General features: G+C 38.7%; 1 protein-coding gene across 1 annotated transcript; it reads right to left on the bottom strand.

The window, feature by feature from the left end:
* Positions 1–17676: 17676 nt before the first annotated feature.
* Positions 17677–18448, bottom strand: RNF222 (ring finger protein 222). Its single transcript, XM_051992598.1, has one exon. It carries the CDS (start codon positions 18446–18448, stop codon positions 17801–17803), a length of 648 nt encoding a protein of 215 aa, XP_051848558.1. The 3' UTR covers positions 17677–17800.
* Between the last annotated feature and the right edge of the window lie 3302 nt (positions 18449–21750).

Genomic DNA, 21750 nt, shown 5'->3' with positions numbered 1-21750 from the left:
ATCTCGGCCTGATAGTCCTCTACTGAGTGGCTCAAACTCCCAGTTAAGTAATCTCATTCAATTTTGAATTGAATTGAATTTTATTAGCCACCAAGCCTCAGGTGGCTAATAAAAGACAATTCTGAATCCTGAATTTTTGCAGATGTCCTAAACAGGATTATGCCCACTAGTAAAGATATCATCTTCTCAGTGTTAATCTCCCTCCCCCTCTCTCCCCCCCCCCCGCCCCCTTTTCTCTTCTCTGCCCATTAAGAAGGCTGACTTCCTAGCAAGCTTTCTTAGGAGAAGTAAAATTTCTTTTGCCACAGATTTCAGGTTTGTGAATTCTTTTGCACAGGACCTGCAGGTCCAACCAGATGGAATCTCCCACCCCAATTCTCATAGTATGGCACTGAGCAAGTAGACTAATTTAAGTAGAATTGTCATTTTTATTATATTATCTCAGCCTATCCATGAGCAATTGATATTTTTCCAGTTGTTTAGATCTTACTTTATTTTGTATGAAAAGTGTTTCATAATTGATATATAGTTCTTGAATTTGTCTTGGTACATAGATATCCAAATATTTTATTTTGTACTCAGTTATTTTAAATGGAATTTCTCTTTCTATCTCTTGCTGCATGACTTCATTAGTAACAATGCATTTCCCTCACTGAGACCAAGGCTGTTCTAAAAGGCTCTCCAGAAAGCTGCCCAGCCCCAGGCAAGGAGACAAGACTCAGAAGGAGAAAATAAATGTTTGTATTTTATCAGCTGGCTGTATTTGAGGTGATTATTACTCTGAACTGAAACTAAGGCTGATATATATAGAAATGTTGATGATTTGTGAGTTTATTTTATATCCTGAAACTATGCTAAAGCTATTGTTTCAAATAGATTTTTGTATGATCCTCTAGGAATTCTCCAAGTTTACCATCATACTTGTAGCTGAATTTTTTATGAAAACAAGTAATTGGAAGCAAAAAAGAGGCCCATAAATTGGGAAATGGCTAAACAAATTGTGGCACGTGAATGTGGTGTTCTCTTCTTTTGTATAATATAATTGTTCTCTGTGGGAGCAGGTTTCTTGGGAAGATTTCAGAGGCAGCCTTAGTTTCAGTTCAGAGTAATAATCACCTCAAATACAGCCAGCTGATAAAATACAAACATTTATTTTCTCCTTCTGAGTCTTGTCTCCTTGCCTGGGGCTGGGCAGCTTTCTGGAGAGCCTTTTAGAACAGCCTTGGTCTCAGTGAGGGAAATGCAAAAGGCCAGCCACCACAGTGGTGTGAGATGGGATGAATGAATCTGGTTCCGCCTCTGAGAGTGGGCTTCTTCTAAACTGACTGACGCTCCCCTCTCAATCTTTTCAATTGAACTAACTCCCTGAAGCTCTAAGAGCCTCTTTATATATGATCTCCCAAAGGTTGACTCCTCCTCTGAGAGAGTGGGATTGTGGGTTTCTGACTTGTGAATCTCATACTGAATACTGACTTGTGAATCTTCCAAAAGTGTGAACTCCAATGAGTACTTAAATACATTAGTGAGCTAGAAAATTTGCTGGGTACCATGCTAAATTAGGCAACTGACATCACTTTGTAAGGATTCTAACATGTAATGGCATACTCTTATGCTGTAAGAAATGACAAATATGATTTACAGAGAGACTTGGAAAGATTTATATGAATTCCAGCAGATTAAATTAAGACAAAGCTTCTTAAACCCCATGAGGTCTCCTAACTAAATGTGGAGGTTGTAAAATTATAATTTATCATCAGTAGATGTTTGAATTGCATTCCTGTTTTATATGCTCAGGGTCACACAAAAATTTCTCCAGTGAAAAGGGGTCATGAGTGGAAAAAGTTTAAGAAGCCATGTAAACAGAAAAAATAACCACACACAAAAAAATCAAAAATGAATTTTACAAAATTATAAAGAGTGATTCAGGAGAAGAGATTATGAAGATGCTCTCCCATTCAGTCTACAAGTGTTGACATTACACATATTTTCAGTCTTTTCTGATGTATTAATTAGTTATGCTGATTTTTTTCTTCTTTCTTTTTGTCTTTAAAAATATCAGTTATATGGAATGGGAGACAGAAAGAAAAAAGAGATACCGAGGGAGACTTTAGTAACATAATAGACAAAATACAGCAAATAAATACATATGCATATATATATATATATATATATATATATATGCACACACATATAATTTTCTTTGAGGATTTTTTGCATACTACACATTTTAGTATGTTGTCTCATTGTTTGTTTTATTTGGTAGAATTACCTATTGTTTCCATGATTTGCTTATTGTCTTACACGTTGTTTAGGATTACATCCTGTAGGCTACATTTAAATCTGAATCCCTTCTTTAAATTTCTAAATAATTATAATTTTACATATTTTTTATATCAGTAAATGATACATTTCATATCTCTGTTTTTCTGCATTTATTTAGTCTTTGTATGGTCCAAACACAATTTTTGTGAAAAATGTTCAGCCAGCAGGTGGTGCATGTGAGCCAGACAAACAGCAGCTAGGAGAGGAGGTTTCCTCTTTCTTTTGCAGGGCATGATTTTTTCACCACTCAGGTGCCACTCATGGAATGGTTTTCTTTCCAAACCCAGCTTTCTACAGCCAGAGATTTGCAACCATAAGTGTACTTAGCCACAGCTATGTTCAGACTTAGCTTGCTACTATTACTTAGAAACAGTTCAGTCTCATACTCATATACACCTAACAGCATGAAGTCCTTCCTTGGACCTGCTTCTGCTGATGAAATCTTTTATCTCTCTGTAATAAAGATTATTCAATTTAAAAAATAATCTCTTCATTTTTAAGCTGGGGGAGGGGGAAGTTTATTCTTTTTCACACAAGTCTGGCTTGATGTGGCTCTCTAGAGTCTTTGCACTTCCTTCCCCCAGTTTTGAACAGAGATTGATTCCTATACCAGGCAGAGAGCAAGCAAATTGGACGCCAAGGTTGCCATTCTGCTCTCCTAAGAGAGGGAATACTAGGCTAGAATTATATCTATCCACTCTCTTGAATATTACTAATCTATAGGAAATAATTTTTAGTTTTAAGCTGATCTTCTAATCTCTATCCCTTTAATAGGGAAGGTGAACTCCAAGCTTTATATCGAAAAGCTTGATTCATTTCCTGTCAGAGTCTAGTTCCACACATAGGAGATAGCAAATAAGCTAATTAATCCAACCTGATAGCAAACAAATCAGAGAAATTATATATATTAGAAAATATCAAGCAATTTAAAAAAATTGTTTAATTGTGTCCAATCCAATTTGGGATTTTCTTGACAAAGATATGGAATGGTTTGCCATTTCCTTCTCTAGTTAATTTGTATAGATGAGGAAACTGAGGCAAATAGAGTTAAGTGATTTGGCTAGGATCACACAGTTAGGGATAAGAGTCTAAGACCCCATTTGAACTCAGGAAGTTTTCCTAGGTGGTCGAATCTATGGTGCCACCTAGCTGCCTCTATCAGACAATACACAGAATTTATAAATTCATCTTGACTTAAACCTTGCTCCTTATCTCAATCCCTGGCTTCTGTTCATTATGTTCCCTGGTCTTGTACAGACACCCACTAAAAGTTGATGTTGTGACTCTGTTGGGTTATCAGATTTAATGTCATCTTTAGGCTTTCTAGAGCCAAGTGTGTATTCTAAGCACCTCTGAACCATCTTTATCTTTTTGGGCAGACATCTATTGGGAATTGCTGGAGATGGCTCTGGCTGCTGGACATCTAGCTTGCTCTGGATCAGAATGTCTTTAGCTTTTTGCTAAATTGTAAAGGGCTGAAACTCCAAAAAAGGTGTACTTGAATCAGACAACCAAGCACTTAAGGTTACTTACCTATTCAATATAAGACAATGACTCTATTAGCATATGTTTGGAAAAAGGCCCTTCACACTGTTTGGTGCTGGCTCAATGCTTGAGGTTAAGATAATCGTAGGCAAAGATTAGATGGTGGGGTGACAGAGGCCAGAGACTCACTTGGCAGCAGGACAATGAGGAGAAGTGTGGAGCTTCTGGACTCCAGAATCGAGAAGAGATCTTTGGCAAATCTCCTGGCAGTTTGCTTGCTTCTTCCCCTAAAGACCAAGGACTTTTACTTATCCTGACTCTGGCTGATCCTGAGGCCTCCAGGGAGCTAGCCCAGACTTAACATTTTGGTGCTCAATGTGTGAACCAAGGACTCTAATTTCACTGAAGAAGTCCCCAGTGACCAGGAAATAGGGTATTTTAATAGACAAACAGGGAACTTACTTTGTTAAGAGCTAAATTAGTAACTCTCATTTTCTAGCTGAAATGGGGTAGATATTAGGAAAAGATAATCCCCCACCCCGAGGGAGATCTACAAGAAGCATACTCAGACTAATAAAGAGGCAAGGTTTGATTGTAACTTGGGAGCAGATTGATGGACTCATAGATACATTAGAATGCACGTCCCCTTGGATCTTCAAGGAAGAAGAAATAGAGGCAGATAATTGGAAATTAGTAGGAGATCAACTATGTGAATATTATAATGATAAAGGTCCTGATTCAATTTCTAAGGAAACATTCTATATGTACAACTTAATGCAATTGGCCTTAAAGAATCTCACAAGTTATAGAAAAAAGAAAAGTTTTAAGAACAACCAGATGAGAAAGTATGAAGAGAAAGAGGAAGACAATGGAGAGATAATTGAAATCTCACCTGAGGGCATGGGGAACTTAAAGAATGTGATTCTCACTCTTACAGCCCAGTTTCAACTCTACCTACACCCAAGTAGGTCCTTGACCCTCCTCCATCAACTTCACCTTCCTGGGTGGAAGGAGGAGGAGGGGGAGGAGCAATGATATCACCAGCACCTCTCCACCTATCACCCCAGCAATCACCCCCTCCTATGACTCAGTTACAAAAGGTACTACTTAAAACCAAAGAGCAAGGGCAGAATATAGCTGATTTGAGAATAGAAATGTATCCTGTGATTGAAGAGCTTGACTCTTCAGATCAAGAAAGGAGAAGATACACTCCTTTTGATCTAGAAATAATCAAAGACCTGAAAAAGGCTTGCACTCTTTATGGAGCAACATCATCTTATGTCAAGATGTTATTACAGAATTTGGCTTATGAAATTTTAACCCCTAGTGACTGGAAATCTGTAGCAAGGACATGTTTAGAATCTGGACAAAATTTGTGGCTTTCAGAGTATAGTGAGCTCTGAAGGATACAAGCCCAACAAAACAGGCAAACTGGAGTTAATGCTCCAACCACCCATGACCAACTAACAGGTGTAGGTTTTTATGCAGACACGTCAGCACAGATTAATTACCCAATAGTAGCATATGAGCAAATTGCGTCTGCTGCTACCGTGTTTCCCCGATAATAAGACACTGTCTTATTAAATTTTTTGGACAGAAAAACCCCAGAGGGCTTATTTTCAGGGTAGGGCTTATTTTAATGAACATTGACAGCAATTTTAATAAACAGGTAAATGTGAACAAAAAAAGGTACCTTTATTCAATAATGATCATGTCATCTTCTTCAACAACATCGTCATAAGTGTCCATACTCTGAATTCCGTCCTGGATGTCTTGCGCCTCTATTTCCTTCAGAAGAAGTGGGCCCAATCTGTCATGTCCAGCAATATAGCTCTCTTTAAATGAACATGTCTTGTCCAGGTAACCTGCTCGTAGTGCCTTGGCGACACAGCTGTCAGTAATTTTATCCCATGACTTCTTCACCCAAGTCACGACTTCTTGCAAACAGGGCTTCACAAAGTTTCCACGCTGATTTCTTTCCATTCTATTTTCAATGTAGTCATTGACTTCCATGCGCAAATGGTCCTTGAATGGCTTGTTTATTGCAATATCAAGGGTCTGGAGATAGGCAGTCATTCCTGCAGGAATCATTACTTGATCTATTCTTCTCTCTGCAAGGAAATTCATTTCTTTAGCGCAGTGAGTGCTGGCTGAATCCCAGATTATCAGACCTCTTTGGTTACCTCGCATAACAAGTGGCAACATTAAATCAACCCACTTTCTTATAACAGCTTGTGTACACCAGGCTTTTTCGGTTTCAAGAACATAAATGCCTGATACACGTTCAATCTTATCTTTCTTGCCCTTACTGATGATTAGAGGTGTGGCTTTCTTTCCATCCAAATGAATTGTCAAAACACAGGTGACCCATGCAGACAGAATAATAAAATTATGACCATCAGTCCTTCTTTTCACTCCATCATGCCCCTCAATAATGTTTTAACCCCATCATGCTCCTTGAGTGCTCCTTTTATCCTCCATGATGCCCCCTGAGTTCTTCTTTTATCCTCCATGATGCCCCTTTTATCCTCCATCATGCCCCCTCACTCCTGCTTACATACCGGGTTTCTATGTTGTCCTGCCTCAACTCTCCTCCGCGGCCCTGCTCTCAATGGCACCAGCAAGCAAATCACTGGGGAAGAACAGGATGATGCGCTCACTGCTGCAGCTCTGATTGGATGCAGCTCGGAGCGCGGCATGTGTTTCACCCGGGGGGCGGGGGGGAGGGATGGTGTATACAGAGGGTACCGTAATGTAGCGTGTAGCGCAGGGGATCACCTTCACTACAGTAGCAATCTCAATAGGGCTTATTTTCGGGGGAGGGCTTATTTTAGAGGAAGCTTAGACAGTAAGGGGAGGGCTTATTTTCGGGATAGGTCTTATTATCGGGGAAACACAGTATCAAAGCACAGGGTTTTATCTCAAGTAAATAGGATAGAGGAGAGGCCTTCACGAAAATAGCATAAGGGCCAAATGAACCCTTTGCTGATTTTGTGGAATGCCTGCAGACAGCTGTCAGACAAACTATTGGTGAAAATACAGCAACAGAAAGTATGATAAGGCAACTTGCTAAAGAAAATGCTAATGAGGTTTGTAGAAGAATTATACTAGGACTATGCAAGGATTCTCCTTTAGATGACATCATAAGACGCTGTGCCACAGTGGGCACAAATATCTTTTATACCCAGGCTATGATGCAGACTTTCCAAGATCCCAATATGGGAAGACAGGGTCCCTTTTGGAAAGGGACTTCCAGAGAGACTTGTCAATGCTTTCAATGTGGTAAAGTAGAGCATTTGAAAGATCAATGTTGGCATAAAGACAGAGTGAGAAAACAGGGTGGGAGAACAAGACCCCAAACTCCATGTCCAAAATGCAACAGAGGCTTCCATTGGGCATCAGAATGTAGACAGATTCAGGAAAATGAGATGGGGGGCCCAGCCCCAAGTTCCAAAACAAAAAATACTTGGGGCATGATGGTAGCCAATGCAACATTCAGATACTGCCTAGAAATTCAGTACCCAGACATGATCAATCATCCAAGAAGCAATCTGATAGGAAAAAGAGATTACACAATCAATCAGTCAGGAAGCAACCTGATGGGAGAAAGGGATTACATTTGGGGAGAATAGAGTTGTATGCAGCTGGGACAACTGAGATACCCCCTGGAGAAATGAAATCTGTTCCTCTCCAGCCTATGGATCCCTTGCCTGTAGGCACAGTAGGCTTGACTCTTTCACATTCTGAGAGTACTTACAAAACAGTGTCCATCCATATACTGATGTGGGAAACTGAGGAATATGTAGATTATATCCCAGTCACTAATACAGGTAGACAATGTGAGACTTATCAACCAGGAGAAGTAGTAGCATCAGATTTACTGATACAGACTCCTAATAAGCAATCTGGTGATAGTTGCCCAGATTCTGACTCCAAGCACAGAATCCAGGAATATTCTGGACTGCAGCAGTTACAGCTGACCATCCTATGCTCACTATCTATGTAAATGGCATACCATTAGAAGGATTGGTAGACACAGGTGCAAATTGTACAGTCATTAGAAGTACCAACTGGCCCAGTCACTGGCCATAGATTAAGGCAGACACCTACATGTCTGGTGTAGGAGGATCAATAACAGCTGAAGTTAGTGCTACCACTTTGAGATGGATTTTTAAAGGTGAAAGAAGAGTTTTTACTCCTTTTATAGTTGAAAAAAATCCCCATCAATTTGTGGGGAAGAGACATTTTACAACAATTAGGGTTAAAAATGAGTACTTCGGTTTTTTAGGTAGGACTGCTCTTGAAGGCCCTTTCACCTGTTCCTATTCAATGGAAAACTGATACACCGGTGTGAATAGAACAGTGGCCCTTAGGTAGCAATAAAATTCAGGCCTTATTAAATATAGTGCAAGAGCAATTTGACCAAGACACTTACAATCTTCTCTAAGTCCTTGGAATTCCCCTGTGTTTGTTGTAAGAAAGAAATCTGGAAAATGGAGGATGTTGACTGATTTAAGAAAAGTAAATGAACGGATGGAAACGATGGGAACTCTTCAGCCTGGACTTCCATCTCCTACTCAATTGCCTAGAAAATGGTCTCTTTGGATTATAGACACTAAGGATTGTTTCTATTCTATCCCTCTAGATAAGGAGGATATGAAAAGATTTGCCTTTTCAGTGCCTAGTGTTAACTTAGGTGAGCCTTATAAAAGATATAAATGGACAGTTTTGCCACAGGGAATGAAAAATAGCCCTACTATGTGTCAAATGTATGTGGCTGCTGCTCTTACTCCAGTAAGAAAAGCATTTCCAAAAGTTATGCTATTACATTATATGGATGATATTTTGGGGTGTAGACCTGAGGAACAAATGTTAGAAGCATGTCTACAAAAGACCATAGAAACACTAAGAAACTGCAAAATACATATAGCAAAAATTCAAAGATATGCTCCTTTTCAATATTTAGAATATGAAGTATTCCCTATGGTGCTTATAGTACAAAAACTAAGCACAGAGAAGCTAAACACCTTAAATGACTTTCAGAAATTGATAGGACATATCCAATGGATGCATCCAGTGTTAGACTTGACTACCTATCAATTGCAACCATTATATGACATTTTAAGGGGAGACAGTGCTTTAAACTCACCATGCTAGCTTACAAAAGAAGTTCAAGAGGCTTTGAGAGAAGTTGAACTGGCTTTATCCAATGTGCTTGAAAGAGTCACACAAAAACCCTTGGAAATAGCAGTTTTTGCTACAAAAGAGGCACCTTCAGCAGTTCTTCATCAAGGACACAGTGTGATAGAGTGGGAGGCTGAACTTCCTGGCATAATCAGAACAAACCCTTACTCCTTACCCAGTGCCTGTGGCTAGAATTTTATTAAATGCCATTAAGTGATCAGTACAATTATCTGGGATAAGTTCTGACAAGATAAATACCTTTTATACCAATGCACAAATTAATGTATGCTGTGAAGCCATCCCAGAATGGCAAATTTTATTGGCCACGGCCCCAAATTTTGCACATGGGTCTCCATTACATATAACCAACTATTACATAATTGGTGATGGATTCTTGAAGAAAAGATTTCTAAAGTTCCTCTTAAAGGACCAACTATCTTTACAGATGCATCCAAAGATGACATTTGTGCTGTATACTCTCATGACTTAACTATAAAGAGAATAGTCAGAACTCCTTTTCAGTCCATTCAGTAGAATGAATTGTACGCAATCATTCTAGCTCTTACTTATTATCCAGGAGATATAAATATCTGATTTGGCCTGTTCAGTAGGTGTGGTACAAAGAATTGTCACAGCCCAAATAAAATTTGTAGTTTCCATTATATATCAGCTCTTTAAGAAACTTCAAGAGCAAGTGAGAAAGCATCCAGGTAAATTTATATCTTGCATGTCCATTCTCATAGTAGACTTCCAGGTCTTATTTTTGATGGTAGTTCAAAGGCAGATAGTCTTATAACTATGTTGGTCAATACTCTTTTATTTCAGGAAGCCCAAGAATTTCATTCTAAATATCATCAGGCTGCTTGAACTTTATGTTTGCAATTTGGAATAACAAGAGAGGAAGCTAGAAGCATAGTAAAAGCCTCTACAACTTGCCTTCCTTTCCGTGCTTCTCTCTCCAGGGAAGGAACACTCATGGTTTGAGACCCAATGAAATTTAGCAAATGGATGCGACCCATTATAAATCTTTTGGTCGTCTGTCTTTTATCCATGTTGCAGTAGACATCTTTTCAGGATTCACTTTTGCAATACTAGCAGCAAAAGAGACAGCCTGAGTGTCACTGAATTCCTTATATAAGCATTTGCAATTATGGGTGTGCCACAAGCAATAAAAACAAATAATGGACCTGCATATACTTCTAAACATTTTGCACACTTTTGTGCATAGTATAAGATTTTACACACCACTGGCATACCCTTTAATCCTCAAGGTCAAGCAATTGTAGAGAGAAGAAACAGAGACATTAAGATGCTCCTCCAAAAACAAAAGAAAGGGGGAGCCACAGGTAACCCTCTTCTAAATTTAGTTCTCTATACCATTAATTTTAAAATTTTTGATAAAGATGCACTGGCTTCAGCAGACAGATTTTATAACCCACCAGAAGGGCAGTGTCCAATACAAATAGCTCCACTACCTTTAGATAATCACCAGGTGCTGTGGAGAGACCCAGAAAGTGATGAATGGAAGGGATCAGATAGGTTAACTGCTTGGGGAAGAGGGTTTGCTTGTATTTCTACGGATGGAGAAAGAATCAGATGGGTGCCAACGAGCCGTATTTGCCTTATCCGACAGAGAAACACAGAACAAGAGAAAAATTTGGAAACAATGGAGAAGACCTAAGAACAAAATCTGCAGGAATCATTGGATTCCCTAACACAAGATAAGACTGTTTGTAGGACTTGAAAACCATCAGAAATCATTGGATTCCTTGAGATGAAAAATTGTTGATGAGACTATTGCAGTACTTCAAAGCTTGCAGGAATTATTGGATTCCTGGCACATGAACTAATGGACAATGGATTTCTTTTGGACTATTTCTAGGACTTATGGACATATATAAATTATCATGTTAATTCATGTTATTTGTTACATTACTATTAGCCTGTGTTATATTGCTATGTGCTTATGTACTTTATGTAATTATGTATAATATTTCCCATATTGATGGATTTATGTATACCTGTTTCAAGTGAGCCCCTTCAGAAACCTGCTAATCTGATTTGATTTCCCATTTCCTTTGATGTTTTCATCTCCCTGAGAAATCAGGGAGGGTGTGACCATCTCCCTTTTATGGTGTTTTCACTTCTTTTTTGAGCAGTCAGGGAAGGCGTGATCATCTTCTTTTTGGGGGTTCTCATCTCCTTGAGAAGTCAGGGAGGTCATGACTACCACCTATGTTCTAAATCAAAAGAATGTGAGAGATGTTAGAATTCTAGTGTTAACTCAATGGAATTGATACAATGTTTATTGGTTCACACATTAGAGCAAATCCTTACAAGATGTTAAGTCACTAATATTGATAGAAACAATGCTTAAGTTAACATCTTTGAGAGTTCACACATTAGCTCACATATTAGTTCACAGATTTGGGAGATTTCAGAGTTCAGTATTAGATACCTAAATTCATACCTCCTATAATCCCACTCTCAGAGGAGGAGTCAACCTTTGAGTTTACACCTCTAAAAGAGCATAAAAACAACTGTACTCAGTCAGGAGAGTTCAGGGCCCAAGGAAAGAGATAAGACTTGGAAGGAGAAAATACAGAAGAACACCACAGAACCTGATATGCTAATCTGAATGGGGATTGGAAGAATAACTTTAGAATTTATATGTATCACATTGTAAAGGCAGAATTAATTAAATTTGAAAAATGACTAGCTGTGAGGAGTGAGAAAGATGGAAGAGTGAAAGATGACACCAGTGTTTTGGACTTTGGTGAGTAGGAGGTAGTGATGTCCTTTTAGTAGGAAAATTATGAGATCAGTTTTGACATAGGATCATAAAGCCTAGAGACAAAGCTGGAAGAGACCTCAGAAACCATGTAACAGAGGCCATTTTACAAATGAAAAAACTAAGACCAGTGAGATTCAATGCATTTGCTCAATGTCACAATGGCAAATCCACATTGGAGGAGGGATTCCAGCTCAAGTTCTTCAACTACAGAATTGAATTTGAGGTGTCAGTGGAGAGCTATAGCCAATAAGTTGATCATGTAGGATTAGAATCGAGAAAATATAATAAAAATATAAATTTGGAAACCATTTGTCTGGAAATAATAATATTCATGGTAGCTGATGAAATCAATAAGAAGAGTGGAGAAGTTGTTTCTAACTATTAGTAAGAAATCCAACCTTAGAACTCAGGACTCCTATTATAAGTTTGTTTCATCTCTCTGGTATTCTTTCTTCCTCTTCCCTCCCTCCATATCATCAGACAGGCAGCATACAATCATATTAAGATATTAGACTCTTACTAAGAACATACATATTGCCCTAGCTTATTTTTATATTATTTCTTCCATTATATTTAATATATTTCATTTTTAAAGAGGCAAGAGCATAAGAAGAAGAATATGAGGCTGAGATCAAACTACCCCAACAAAATATTAGAATGTTCACTTTCCTAAATCTTTTTCTTGGATATGGAAACTGGAGTCCCTTAAATCTCTGGTCTTATTAGAACTCCAGGAGGAAGGAACTTGGAGTTATAAACTCAGAAGACAATTCTAGGCCTTTAATAGTTCAGATATATAGACAAAATCATTATGAATACAAATGTTCTTAGGCTAAATGGGATAAGGAGAAAGGAAGGAGGTAAGGACAAAATGACAATATATTAAATGTTAATACAGGACAGAGGAGAGGGGTCTTACTTAGCAGAGGATAGAAAAGTCAAGAGAAAAGAAGAGAAAAGGGGCTTAGATAAAGCAGGAATTAGTCCCATTTGTTCGTAACCTTTCTCATCCCTACCTATAGGCACCCAAGGTTCTAAGAGTGCTCCAATATATGACTATTGTTTAAAATACAGAAGACAATAAGAATATAGTCTAAAGAAAAGATTTCCAAAAAACCCAAGAGAAATTTAGTTGCACTAAGACTCTTCCTTCCCCATCTATTTTTCTATTATTGTTCTGCCTTGTTTTTTAAGCACAAGACATGGTTCATTATATAGTAAACTGTATCACCTCATTTCATCCAGCTGTTCATCTTCTGAAACCACAAAGAAAACGCAGTTTGACAGTTCTAGAATATTAATTGGGTCTGTCACCTTCTAGGGAAACAAAAAACCTACACAAGTAAAACTTCCAGGTTGTGTGGGGGGGAATAAAATGCTTAAACTCATTGCTTCACAATGCAAAGTTTCAGCCTTCCAAAAATATTTATTTTAACAACAAAAATAAACTGACCTTCCTTAGAGAAAACTTATAAAGCAATGCTGAAACATGCCAAGTTTCATCTTAAATGATGGAAAGCTCCTCAAGACTACAAGGACAAAGTAGATGTAGTTCAGTATATATGACAGTCTGAAACAATTTAACCAAGATTGCACAAACTCTTACTAGATGTTTTCAGTCCCATAGCAGTTTAGGGCAGACAGTCAGTCAACATATATGAAGCCCCTACAATATGCTAGCTACTGTACTACCTTCCTTTTACCTAAAAGGTAAAAGACTGTCCTTGCTCCCAAAAGAGCTCATAGTGTACTCAGAGGGAGGGACACAATAGGGTGAAGGGATGAAGGGAGAAAGACAACATGTAACAACTATGTACAAGCAAGCCAAAACAGAAGGAAAGCAAGGTTTAAAAAGGATAAAGAAAGGTTTCCTATAGAAGACAGGATTTTAGCAGGGACTTGAAAAAAGCCAGGAAAGTCAGAAGACATATGAGGACAGACTATTTCAGGTACCGAAAATATCCAGAATTAGAAGATCAAGTAATTTGTTTGAGGAATAGCAAGGAAGTCAGTGTCATTGAATCACAGAGTACTTGGTGGGAGAGAGGATGAGGAGGAATCCGGGGAGATGTAAGATAACTAGAAAGGTTGAGGCAGTGAAGGATGGGGAGGTTGTCATGTATGAATGGTTTTGAACACTAAATATGACTTTGTTTCAAGAGGTGACAGGGAGGTACTGAAATTTCTTGAATTGGGAAAGGGACAACTTTAGGAAGAATGCTTTGACAGCTGAATGGAGAATTGTCTGGAATGGAAAGAGATGTGGTAAGACTAGTAATCAGCAGGCTATTGCAATAGCCCAGCTAGGAGGTGATGAGGACCTGTACCAGTTTGGAATCAATGTCAGAAGGGAGAAGGGAATGTGTGAGAGATGTCACAAAGGTAAAATTGAAAGACCATGGTGGGGATGAGAGAGATTGAGGAGTCAAGGAGGATACCTAGAGTTCAAATGTAAGAACTGAAAGGACAGTAGTGCCCTCAACAATAATAAGTAAGTTAGGAAGAAGGGAGAACTTTTTTGTTGTTTTTGTTCTTAAGTTGTTCTGTTATATTGTTTGTGAACTCTTAGAGGTTAAGTGACTTGCCCAGGGTCACACAACTAGTAAATGTCTGAAGCCAGATTTTAACTCAAGTCTTTCCAACTCCAGGCCTAGTGTTCTATCTACTGAGCCAATTTATAGTTGTCTCCATTAAGAGAGATATTGAAGGATGTTGGAGTGGAAAAAAAGGGAAGGGAAGAGAATAGAAGGAAAAGACAGGAGGAAAGAAAGGAAGGAAGGAAATAAAATGGAAGGAAAGGGAAGGGAAGGCAGTATGTAGAGAAAACTCAGGCTGACTAAGAAGAAAGCTATAAAGAGAATTCTGTGAACCTACATACACTTCCCCTCCCTTTCTCCTCCCTATGACTCCAACCATTCATTAGAGACAGTACTAGCCCAACCAGTTTCTAGGCTGTTTTCCAGTCTGAGAACTTTGATATAGAACCACCATATTTAATTTACCCAGATTCTACTAAAACTACTCCTGGGTCTGGATTCCCTCTTTGAATTCACTGGTAGTGTCCTTGGTTAAAATGTACAATTTTTCACTTTTGGTTTCCAGTTGCTTTAGAGAGTCTGGGGTGGGGGGAGAGAGCCTGATTGAGTCTTGCTTGAACTGTAGCTCTGCCGGTAAAGAGATACTTAAATTGAGGCTTATAAATTGACCTCTTAAAATTAAAAATTGATCTTCACCCAAACTGGTGTTTACTTACAATCTAGGTAAGCCAGAAACTGAGTCCTCCTTATAATAAAGGATGTATAATAAGCAGGATGCAAAGTTTAATGACTTTGATCGGAAGAGGAAGAGTCAGATATGTCTCAAACCTATGTCCTGAATATTCCTGATGTGAATTCTTTTAGGAATCCTTCTGAGCCAGGCCTAACTCATGCCAGCCTAGTAATTTGGGCTCAGGGTTAAAATGAAATGGGGCACTGATGGGCCATAAAATATAATAAAAGCTTGTGACAAAAGATAAAAAGGATATCAATTCAGATAAAGCAACTACATGCCTATTCCCCTACATTCACCCCAGCAGCTGGCCATAATCATTCTCTTCCAGGTTGAGCTGAGGTTTCATCTCATTCCAAGCTGACAGAGTCCCCTTTTCTCTTGTGTATAATATTACCTAGACTAATCAGAAGGCAGCTAAATTGGCATAGTGAATTAAGCTTGGAGTTAGGAAGATCTGAGTTGAAATATGACCTCAAACCCTTATTATTTATTTATTCCTTGGCAAATCATTTAACTTTGTTTGCCTTAGTTATATAAAATAAGTTGGAGAAGAAAATAGCAAAACCAGTCTAGTATCTTTGTCAAGAAAATCCCAAAGGGGGTCACAAAGAGTTGTTATGAATGAACAATAACAAGCTAGTCTGAATGACTTCTCTGATTACTGTTTTGTTGTTTGCTTTGATAAATATATTTGTTTATTCTCTCCAATTGTCCTTTGTATAAGGTAGGTGGCATAGACAGAGTACTGGGCTTGAAGTCAGGAAGGCAAGAGTTCCACCTTGCCTTGGGTTGTGTACCTCTGGGCACATCACTTATCTTCCTCAATTTTTTCTTCTGTAAGATGGGGATAATAATAGCACCTATATCACAGGATTGTTGTGATGTTTAAATGGGAGGATAGATATAAATTGCTTTTCAAATCTTAGAATGCTATGTAAGTGTTAGCTAATATTATTATTTAAGAATTTTATGGCAGGGGTTAGCATGGCTTAGATTAAGCCAACTGTAACCTTCCAGGTCAGGAGTTGAATTTACTTCTGTCTTGCCCTTCAACAATTAGAAAAGGTGGCTTTTATCATCATTCTTCTGCTCCAGATTACAAATAGCTGGGTGATATAAATAGATATAATTCCAAACCTAGTACCTCCCCCTCCACCCCCCCACCCCACCCCTGGCCAGGCAACTGGGGTTAAGTGACTTGCCTAGGGTTATACAGCTAAAAAGTGTTAAGTGTCTGAGGCTAGATTTGAACTCAGGTTCTCCTGACTTCAGGGCTGGTGCTCTATCCACTGTATCAACTAGCTATCCCTAGTACCCTTTTTGAAGATTAGAGAGTGAAGGAATGATTGACCAACCGTGGCTGTTCTCCTGTTTCCCACAAAAATGGAACTTGCTGAAATATTGAGTGAGACATTCTAGATTTGGACATGCTAATAAACATGGATAGCCCCATCCTTTGTAATGCAATCCACAAATGTTCTGTGTAAAATGGAAAAAAAAAAAAACCTCACTTGGTTGTTATGAGGATTAAACAAGCTATTATTTATGAAGTACTTTGTAAACTTTAAAGTATTACATCCGTGGTAATAATAATAATTATTATTTATTTATTAGTTTCTAGTCAACAGAGGATGTTGTAAGACCTCAATTCCTGGATCCACCATAGACAGTGTTAGACGCCTTGGTCCAATTCCTTCATTTCTGAGAGGTCAGTGATCTGTATGTACCCTATTCAGCCTCCCTTTTTATACAACAACCTCAGCCAGATTTAGGAAGTATGGGATGATTTGGGGAAAACATCTTTGGGCCTCCTAACCATGACCAATTTCTCTCTAGCTGAAGGCCTTTTTGGCAAGATAGAACTTCTTTTCATCAGTGAGGCTTTTCTCTGACCTTATGCTAGATCAGTGAGCAATAGAGCCTTCCCTGGAGGGAATGATTCAGGATCTTTCAAGAAGAGGGTAGAAGCAGCCTCAGTAATCTCTACTTTCCCCTGGATTCAATTCTGCTTGAAAAGGAAAGGAAGGAAAGGCCTTTTTCAGAGATTCCCCTTTTATCTGGCTTACTAAGATGCCTCCCTAAGGGCCATCATTTCTTTGGGGCCATGTGGTAGAAGTGAAGCCTATCAGAGCCCCAAGTACTGGGGCTGCCTATGAATTGGCATCTTCTGCTCCTTGGTCAGGTAGGTAGGGATTCTTCCTCCTTATGAGTATTGCTCTGAACTGGTACTGGAGGGAAGGGGACCTTGGTTATTAGCTGATCTAATAACCACAAGTTTCCCAGTAGATATCTGGGGTTACTTTGACATACTGATCTTTCAGGATCAACCCTCCAAGTCCCAGTTCCAGCCTCCAGAATCTCCATCTCCCGATTGGACTTTGAGACTGAGTAAGTAATAAGAAGATGCACTTTATCTTGCCTTTAACTTCTCTTGATCTGACTCCTTCCTGAGCTAGTTGGTAGGAAAAAAACCCATCACTTTTCCTAATTTTGTAGCAGAATTATGCTCTCATCTCCTAGGTCAGCCAGCCCTCCTGAAAACTCTCAGTGACTTGTTTACTGAGAATCAGCAAATTTTTTAGTGTCAGGGTCCCTCAAGACATCTTTCCTTTCCTTGCTAATGCTGAAAATGTCTGTGATCATGTGGGGCTGTGCTCCCTGTGCTCCCTGTGTTCCTCTTTGGCTCAGAAGCTTCTTAGCTTCTGGGACTTCTTTTTAATGGGGATGCATCCCTAGACAAAGTCATGCCTCCTTCCTTACCAGTAGGATCCAGGGCAGGATAGTAGCTATCACAGCCACTATGGTAATGAGAGCTATCAGCACCATTACTCGAGAATGACAGCAGCGTGAGCAGAGAGAACTTCTTTGTGCTGGGGACACTTCAGAGAGGTTGGCTAGGCTCTGTCTGGGCAGGACACTGTCCTCCTCCCTGAGGGGCATTCCGTGGGGACTGATGATAAAGATCTGGGGCTCTTGGACAATGCCAGGCAGCAGGTCTCTGGGAAATGGGCTTTGGTTGGTCTGACCTTGGGAAGGAACCCAGAGAGGGTGGGGAATGGTTAGAGGGTTTGTGTGTCCCAAGACATCCAGCAAAGGTAGGTTGTCCAGGCCCATGGGGACCACCAAGGTCTGGAGGTTCTTCTCTGATGACAGAGAGGGCCAGCGGGAGCTCTTTTTACTGAGGAAGGTGACATAGCGGCAGATAGGACAGATGATGGTCCTTTGAATCTGCCCATCCACTTTGCATGAAAGTAGGTACTTGACGAGGCAGTCATGGCAGAAGACATGGCCACAGCTCAGGGTCCGGCTGGCTCCCTCGAGGTCCCGGAACTTCTCATAGCACACAGGACACTCACTGCCCACACTTTCCTTGCTCTCTCCTTCTGACATGGCAGCTCCAGCAATATATAAGCTTCTGCTGTGGGAAGGAAGAATAGAAAGCATCAGCAGTACTCTTCTTATCTTATTCCCCCCATCCTAGCAAGGATACTGAAGTTTTAGTCAGAGGACCTAGGTTTGAAATCCACTCAGCTTACTGTATGACTTTGAATGTTTGTAAAATAGGGGGAGCAATGTTGGAGTAGAGGAAGTACTGTCCAATTCTAAAACTTCATGATGCTCATCTTCTCCTTTTTCTCTTCTTGCCCTTTCTTATATAATTTATGATCCAAGATCCCTCAAAGTCTGATGGGAGAGATCCTTTCACAGTCTTTTTTGAAAAATATACATTTACTATCTAATCTTAATTGTTGTTGTTTTGTTCAGTCATTTTTCAGTTGTGTCTAACTCTTTATAACCCCACTTGGGGTTTTCCTGGCAAAGATACGGGAGTGGTGTTCCTTCTCCAGTTCATTTTACAAATGAAATACTGAGGCAACAGGGTTAAGTGACTTGTCCAGGATCATCCAGCTAGTAAATTTCTGAGCCCAGATTTGAACTTGGTCTTCCTGACTCCAAGCCAGACACTCTTATCTGCTGTGGCATCTTGCTGTCAAATCAGTATATCCCAACTAATTTCTTTCTTGATCTGATCACATTGCCTCTTGGCCATCTCCATGTAAAATCTTACATTCAGTTTCTAGTCATTAAATTGGTCTACTGGCTTCTGGTTTTTCCCATTTATGGCAAAAAATGCCAAAATAATATTTGTAAAATAAGTTTTATTTATTTATTATTCATTAAGGAAGTTTGCCTTTAATGGTTTACTAATTTCTCTTTTGACAAAAATATAAGTTCTTGGGTCTAATCATAAGAGCTCACCTCTAAAATATAATTTTCTCCCTTTGACTTGTTATCTCTTCATGGAGTTAATCCTGGAAAATCTCCTACTATAGAAGACAAACAGGGAACTGGAAAAGATCTTTACAGTAAGTTTCTCTGAAAAAAAGTCTCATATTTAAAGATTAAGCAGATAAGATACTGATTCTGATTTATAGGACTAAGAACCATTCCCCAAACAATAAATGGTCAAAACATATGAATAGGCAGTCCTTAGCAGAAAAAATCTAAACTATTATATGTTCTAAATCACAATTAAGAGAAATGAAAATTAAAGCAATTTTGAGGTTGCTCACACCTTTGAATTGTAGATGATAAAAGAGCAAAATGATAAATATTGGAGAGGTTCGGAGAAGATAAGTACACTGATGTATTTTTGTTGGTGCTATGAATTGGGACAGCCAGCTTTGAAAGCAATTGCAACTTTTGCCCAAAATGTTCTCTTTGATCCATGATACTTATACTAAACCTATATTCCAAAAAGATCCAAGAAAGAATAAAAAGACAAATATTTATAGCAGTTCTTTTTGTAATAGCCCCCAACTGGAAATTAAATGGGTACTCACCCATCTATTGGGGAATGGCTGAACAAATGTTAACATGTGAATGGAATAGAATATAATTGCGCAAAAGTAATGATAAAATAGTTTCAGAGAAAAGAGGGAGGAGTTTTACAACCAGATGCCGAATAAAGAGAGAAGAATCAGAAGAAAAGTTTATATAATGACAAAATATTATAAAGGAAAAATAATTTTGAAAGTCTTTAGAACTCTTATCAATGAAGGACTGAAGATGGGAACTGATGAACTTAAAATGCAGAAAAACACACACACCTTTTTGGATCTGGTCTATGTGGAAATTTGTTTTCCTACATGAAGGGTAGGATGGAGTTGGCAAAACATGAAAACTTTAGTTTTCAGCAAGTGTTCTTTGAAAATTTAGAAAAGATTCTGGGAAGACCAGAGAGGAACTGGCAGTCTGTCATGTCTCTATTTCCAGCTTGCTACGCTAGAGACTTTGGAGAGTTTTCCCTTAGGCTAGATCTAGGACTTTCTTTAGTGGGAAAGTGGTCAAGCCTTGGATATAGAGCTTGGGGTCCTGCTTTCCCCAGAAAATCAAGGAGAGTAGAGAAGACTGGAAATCTCTAACTTCCACCTTCCCCTCCTGGCAGGAATGTGTCTTCCTTAGTGAAGGGTATAGAAACTAATGTAAAGGGGTAAATCTGGGCTCTGAAGAGTTGATTTTCAATCCATTCCCAAGTGCTCAAACTCATTTTGGAAGGACCACACATCTTTGGTGGTCATTTGTTTAATTTTGTATTGTTTTTGATATTGTAGGGAGCCATGGGAAGAAATTGATTTTCACCTGAAGGTGAGGGATTGATTTCCAATTTACCCAAAAATCCATTTTGGTGAAAACTTTACACATTTCAAAAGATCATCTAAGTTTAGATCTCTCTGAAGAAGAAACTCAGTTTAAAATTTTTTTAAAATCTTTTTATTGATCTTAATAGTTGTTTATTTTCTCAGTTATTTTGGTTTCGATAGGCTCCTTGAAACACCAAGGTAAACTTGAGCCTATAAAAACTTAACAACATTTTTTGCTAATTAATTAATCATATATGTGTTTTGGGGAGATGAGTATAGTTTCTAGGATTTTCAGCTATGGGAGAATTCCTTTTGTTAATTGACAGGTGTTCTACATTTATTTTCATCTCAAACATGAGTTACCTTAGTAGCCTGAATCAAAACTGGCTTAATACAGGAGAACTGTATTGGATTCTCTGGGGAAAAGATGTCATTGAATGGTCAGAAAGTTTGCTCCAAAAGCAATTCCAAATTTAATTCCTTTATGGAGGAAGCTGATGAACTATTGGAATGCTTTATATATTTCTGTATCTTCCTAGGAGCACTCATGAGTAGTTTGCATTTTCAGCATTCTTTATTCACAATTTAAAGCTTGATAATCATGCTTGATGATGTTGTACAGAAGCTGGTGACATTTCTTACATTGGGGGGACCTCGGCCTGAATTATACTCATTTTTATTATATTAGGAAATTTTCTTGTAGTAACTATGGCAAGAAGTCAAAGAGAATATTATCCTTTGGAAATTTCTTCCTAGAAGTGGATCTGGTTCATGTGAGTTCAAAATTTTTAGGAGGTCATGAATTATATGTGTGTGGAATCCTCACTGCTTTCCTGTATTTGAGAATAATGCCCTCAGAATTGCATCATCACTAGCTTGGATAATCTCATAGTATGCTTGATCTGGTATGGCTGTTCTTTCCATTATTTTCTTTAGTATCATTTCTACTTCCTCCTCTCTGAGAAGAATTTATAAGTTGCAACTTCCTTTTGTCCTGGAACTTCTTTTCACTCTCTATATTCTTTTTCTTGGTGATTTCCTCAGGTC

The sequence above is a fragment of the Antechinus flavipes genome, chromosome 4, assembly GCF_016432865.1.
Source record: "Antechinus flavipes isolate AdamAnt ecotype Samford, QLD, Australia chromosome 4, AdamAnt_v2, whole genome shotgun sequence".
NCBI classification, from domain to species: Eukaryota; Metazoa; Chordata; class Mammalia; order Dasyuromorphia; family Dasyuridae; genus Antechinus; species Antechinus flavipes.
Note: the sequence above shows the minus strand (reverse complement) of the source record. Positions and strands in the feature narration are given on the sequence as shown.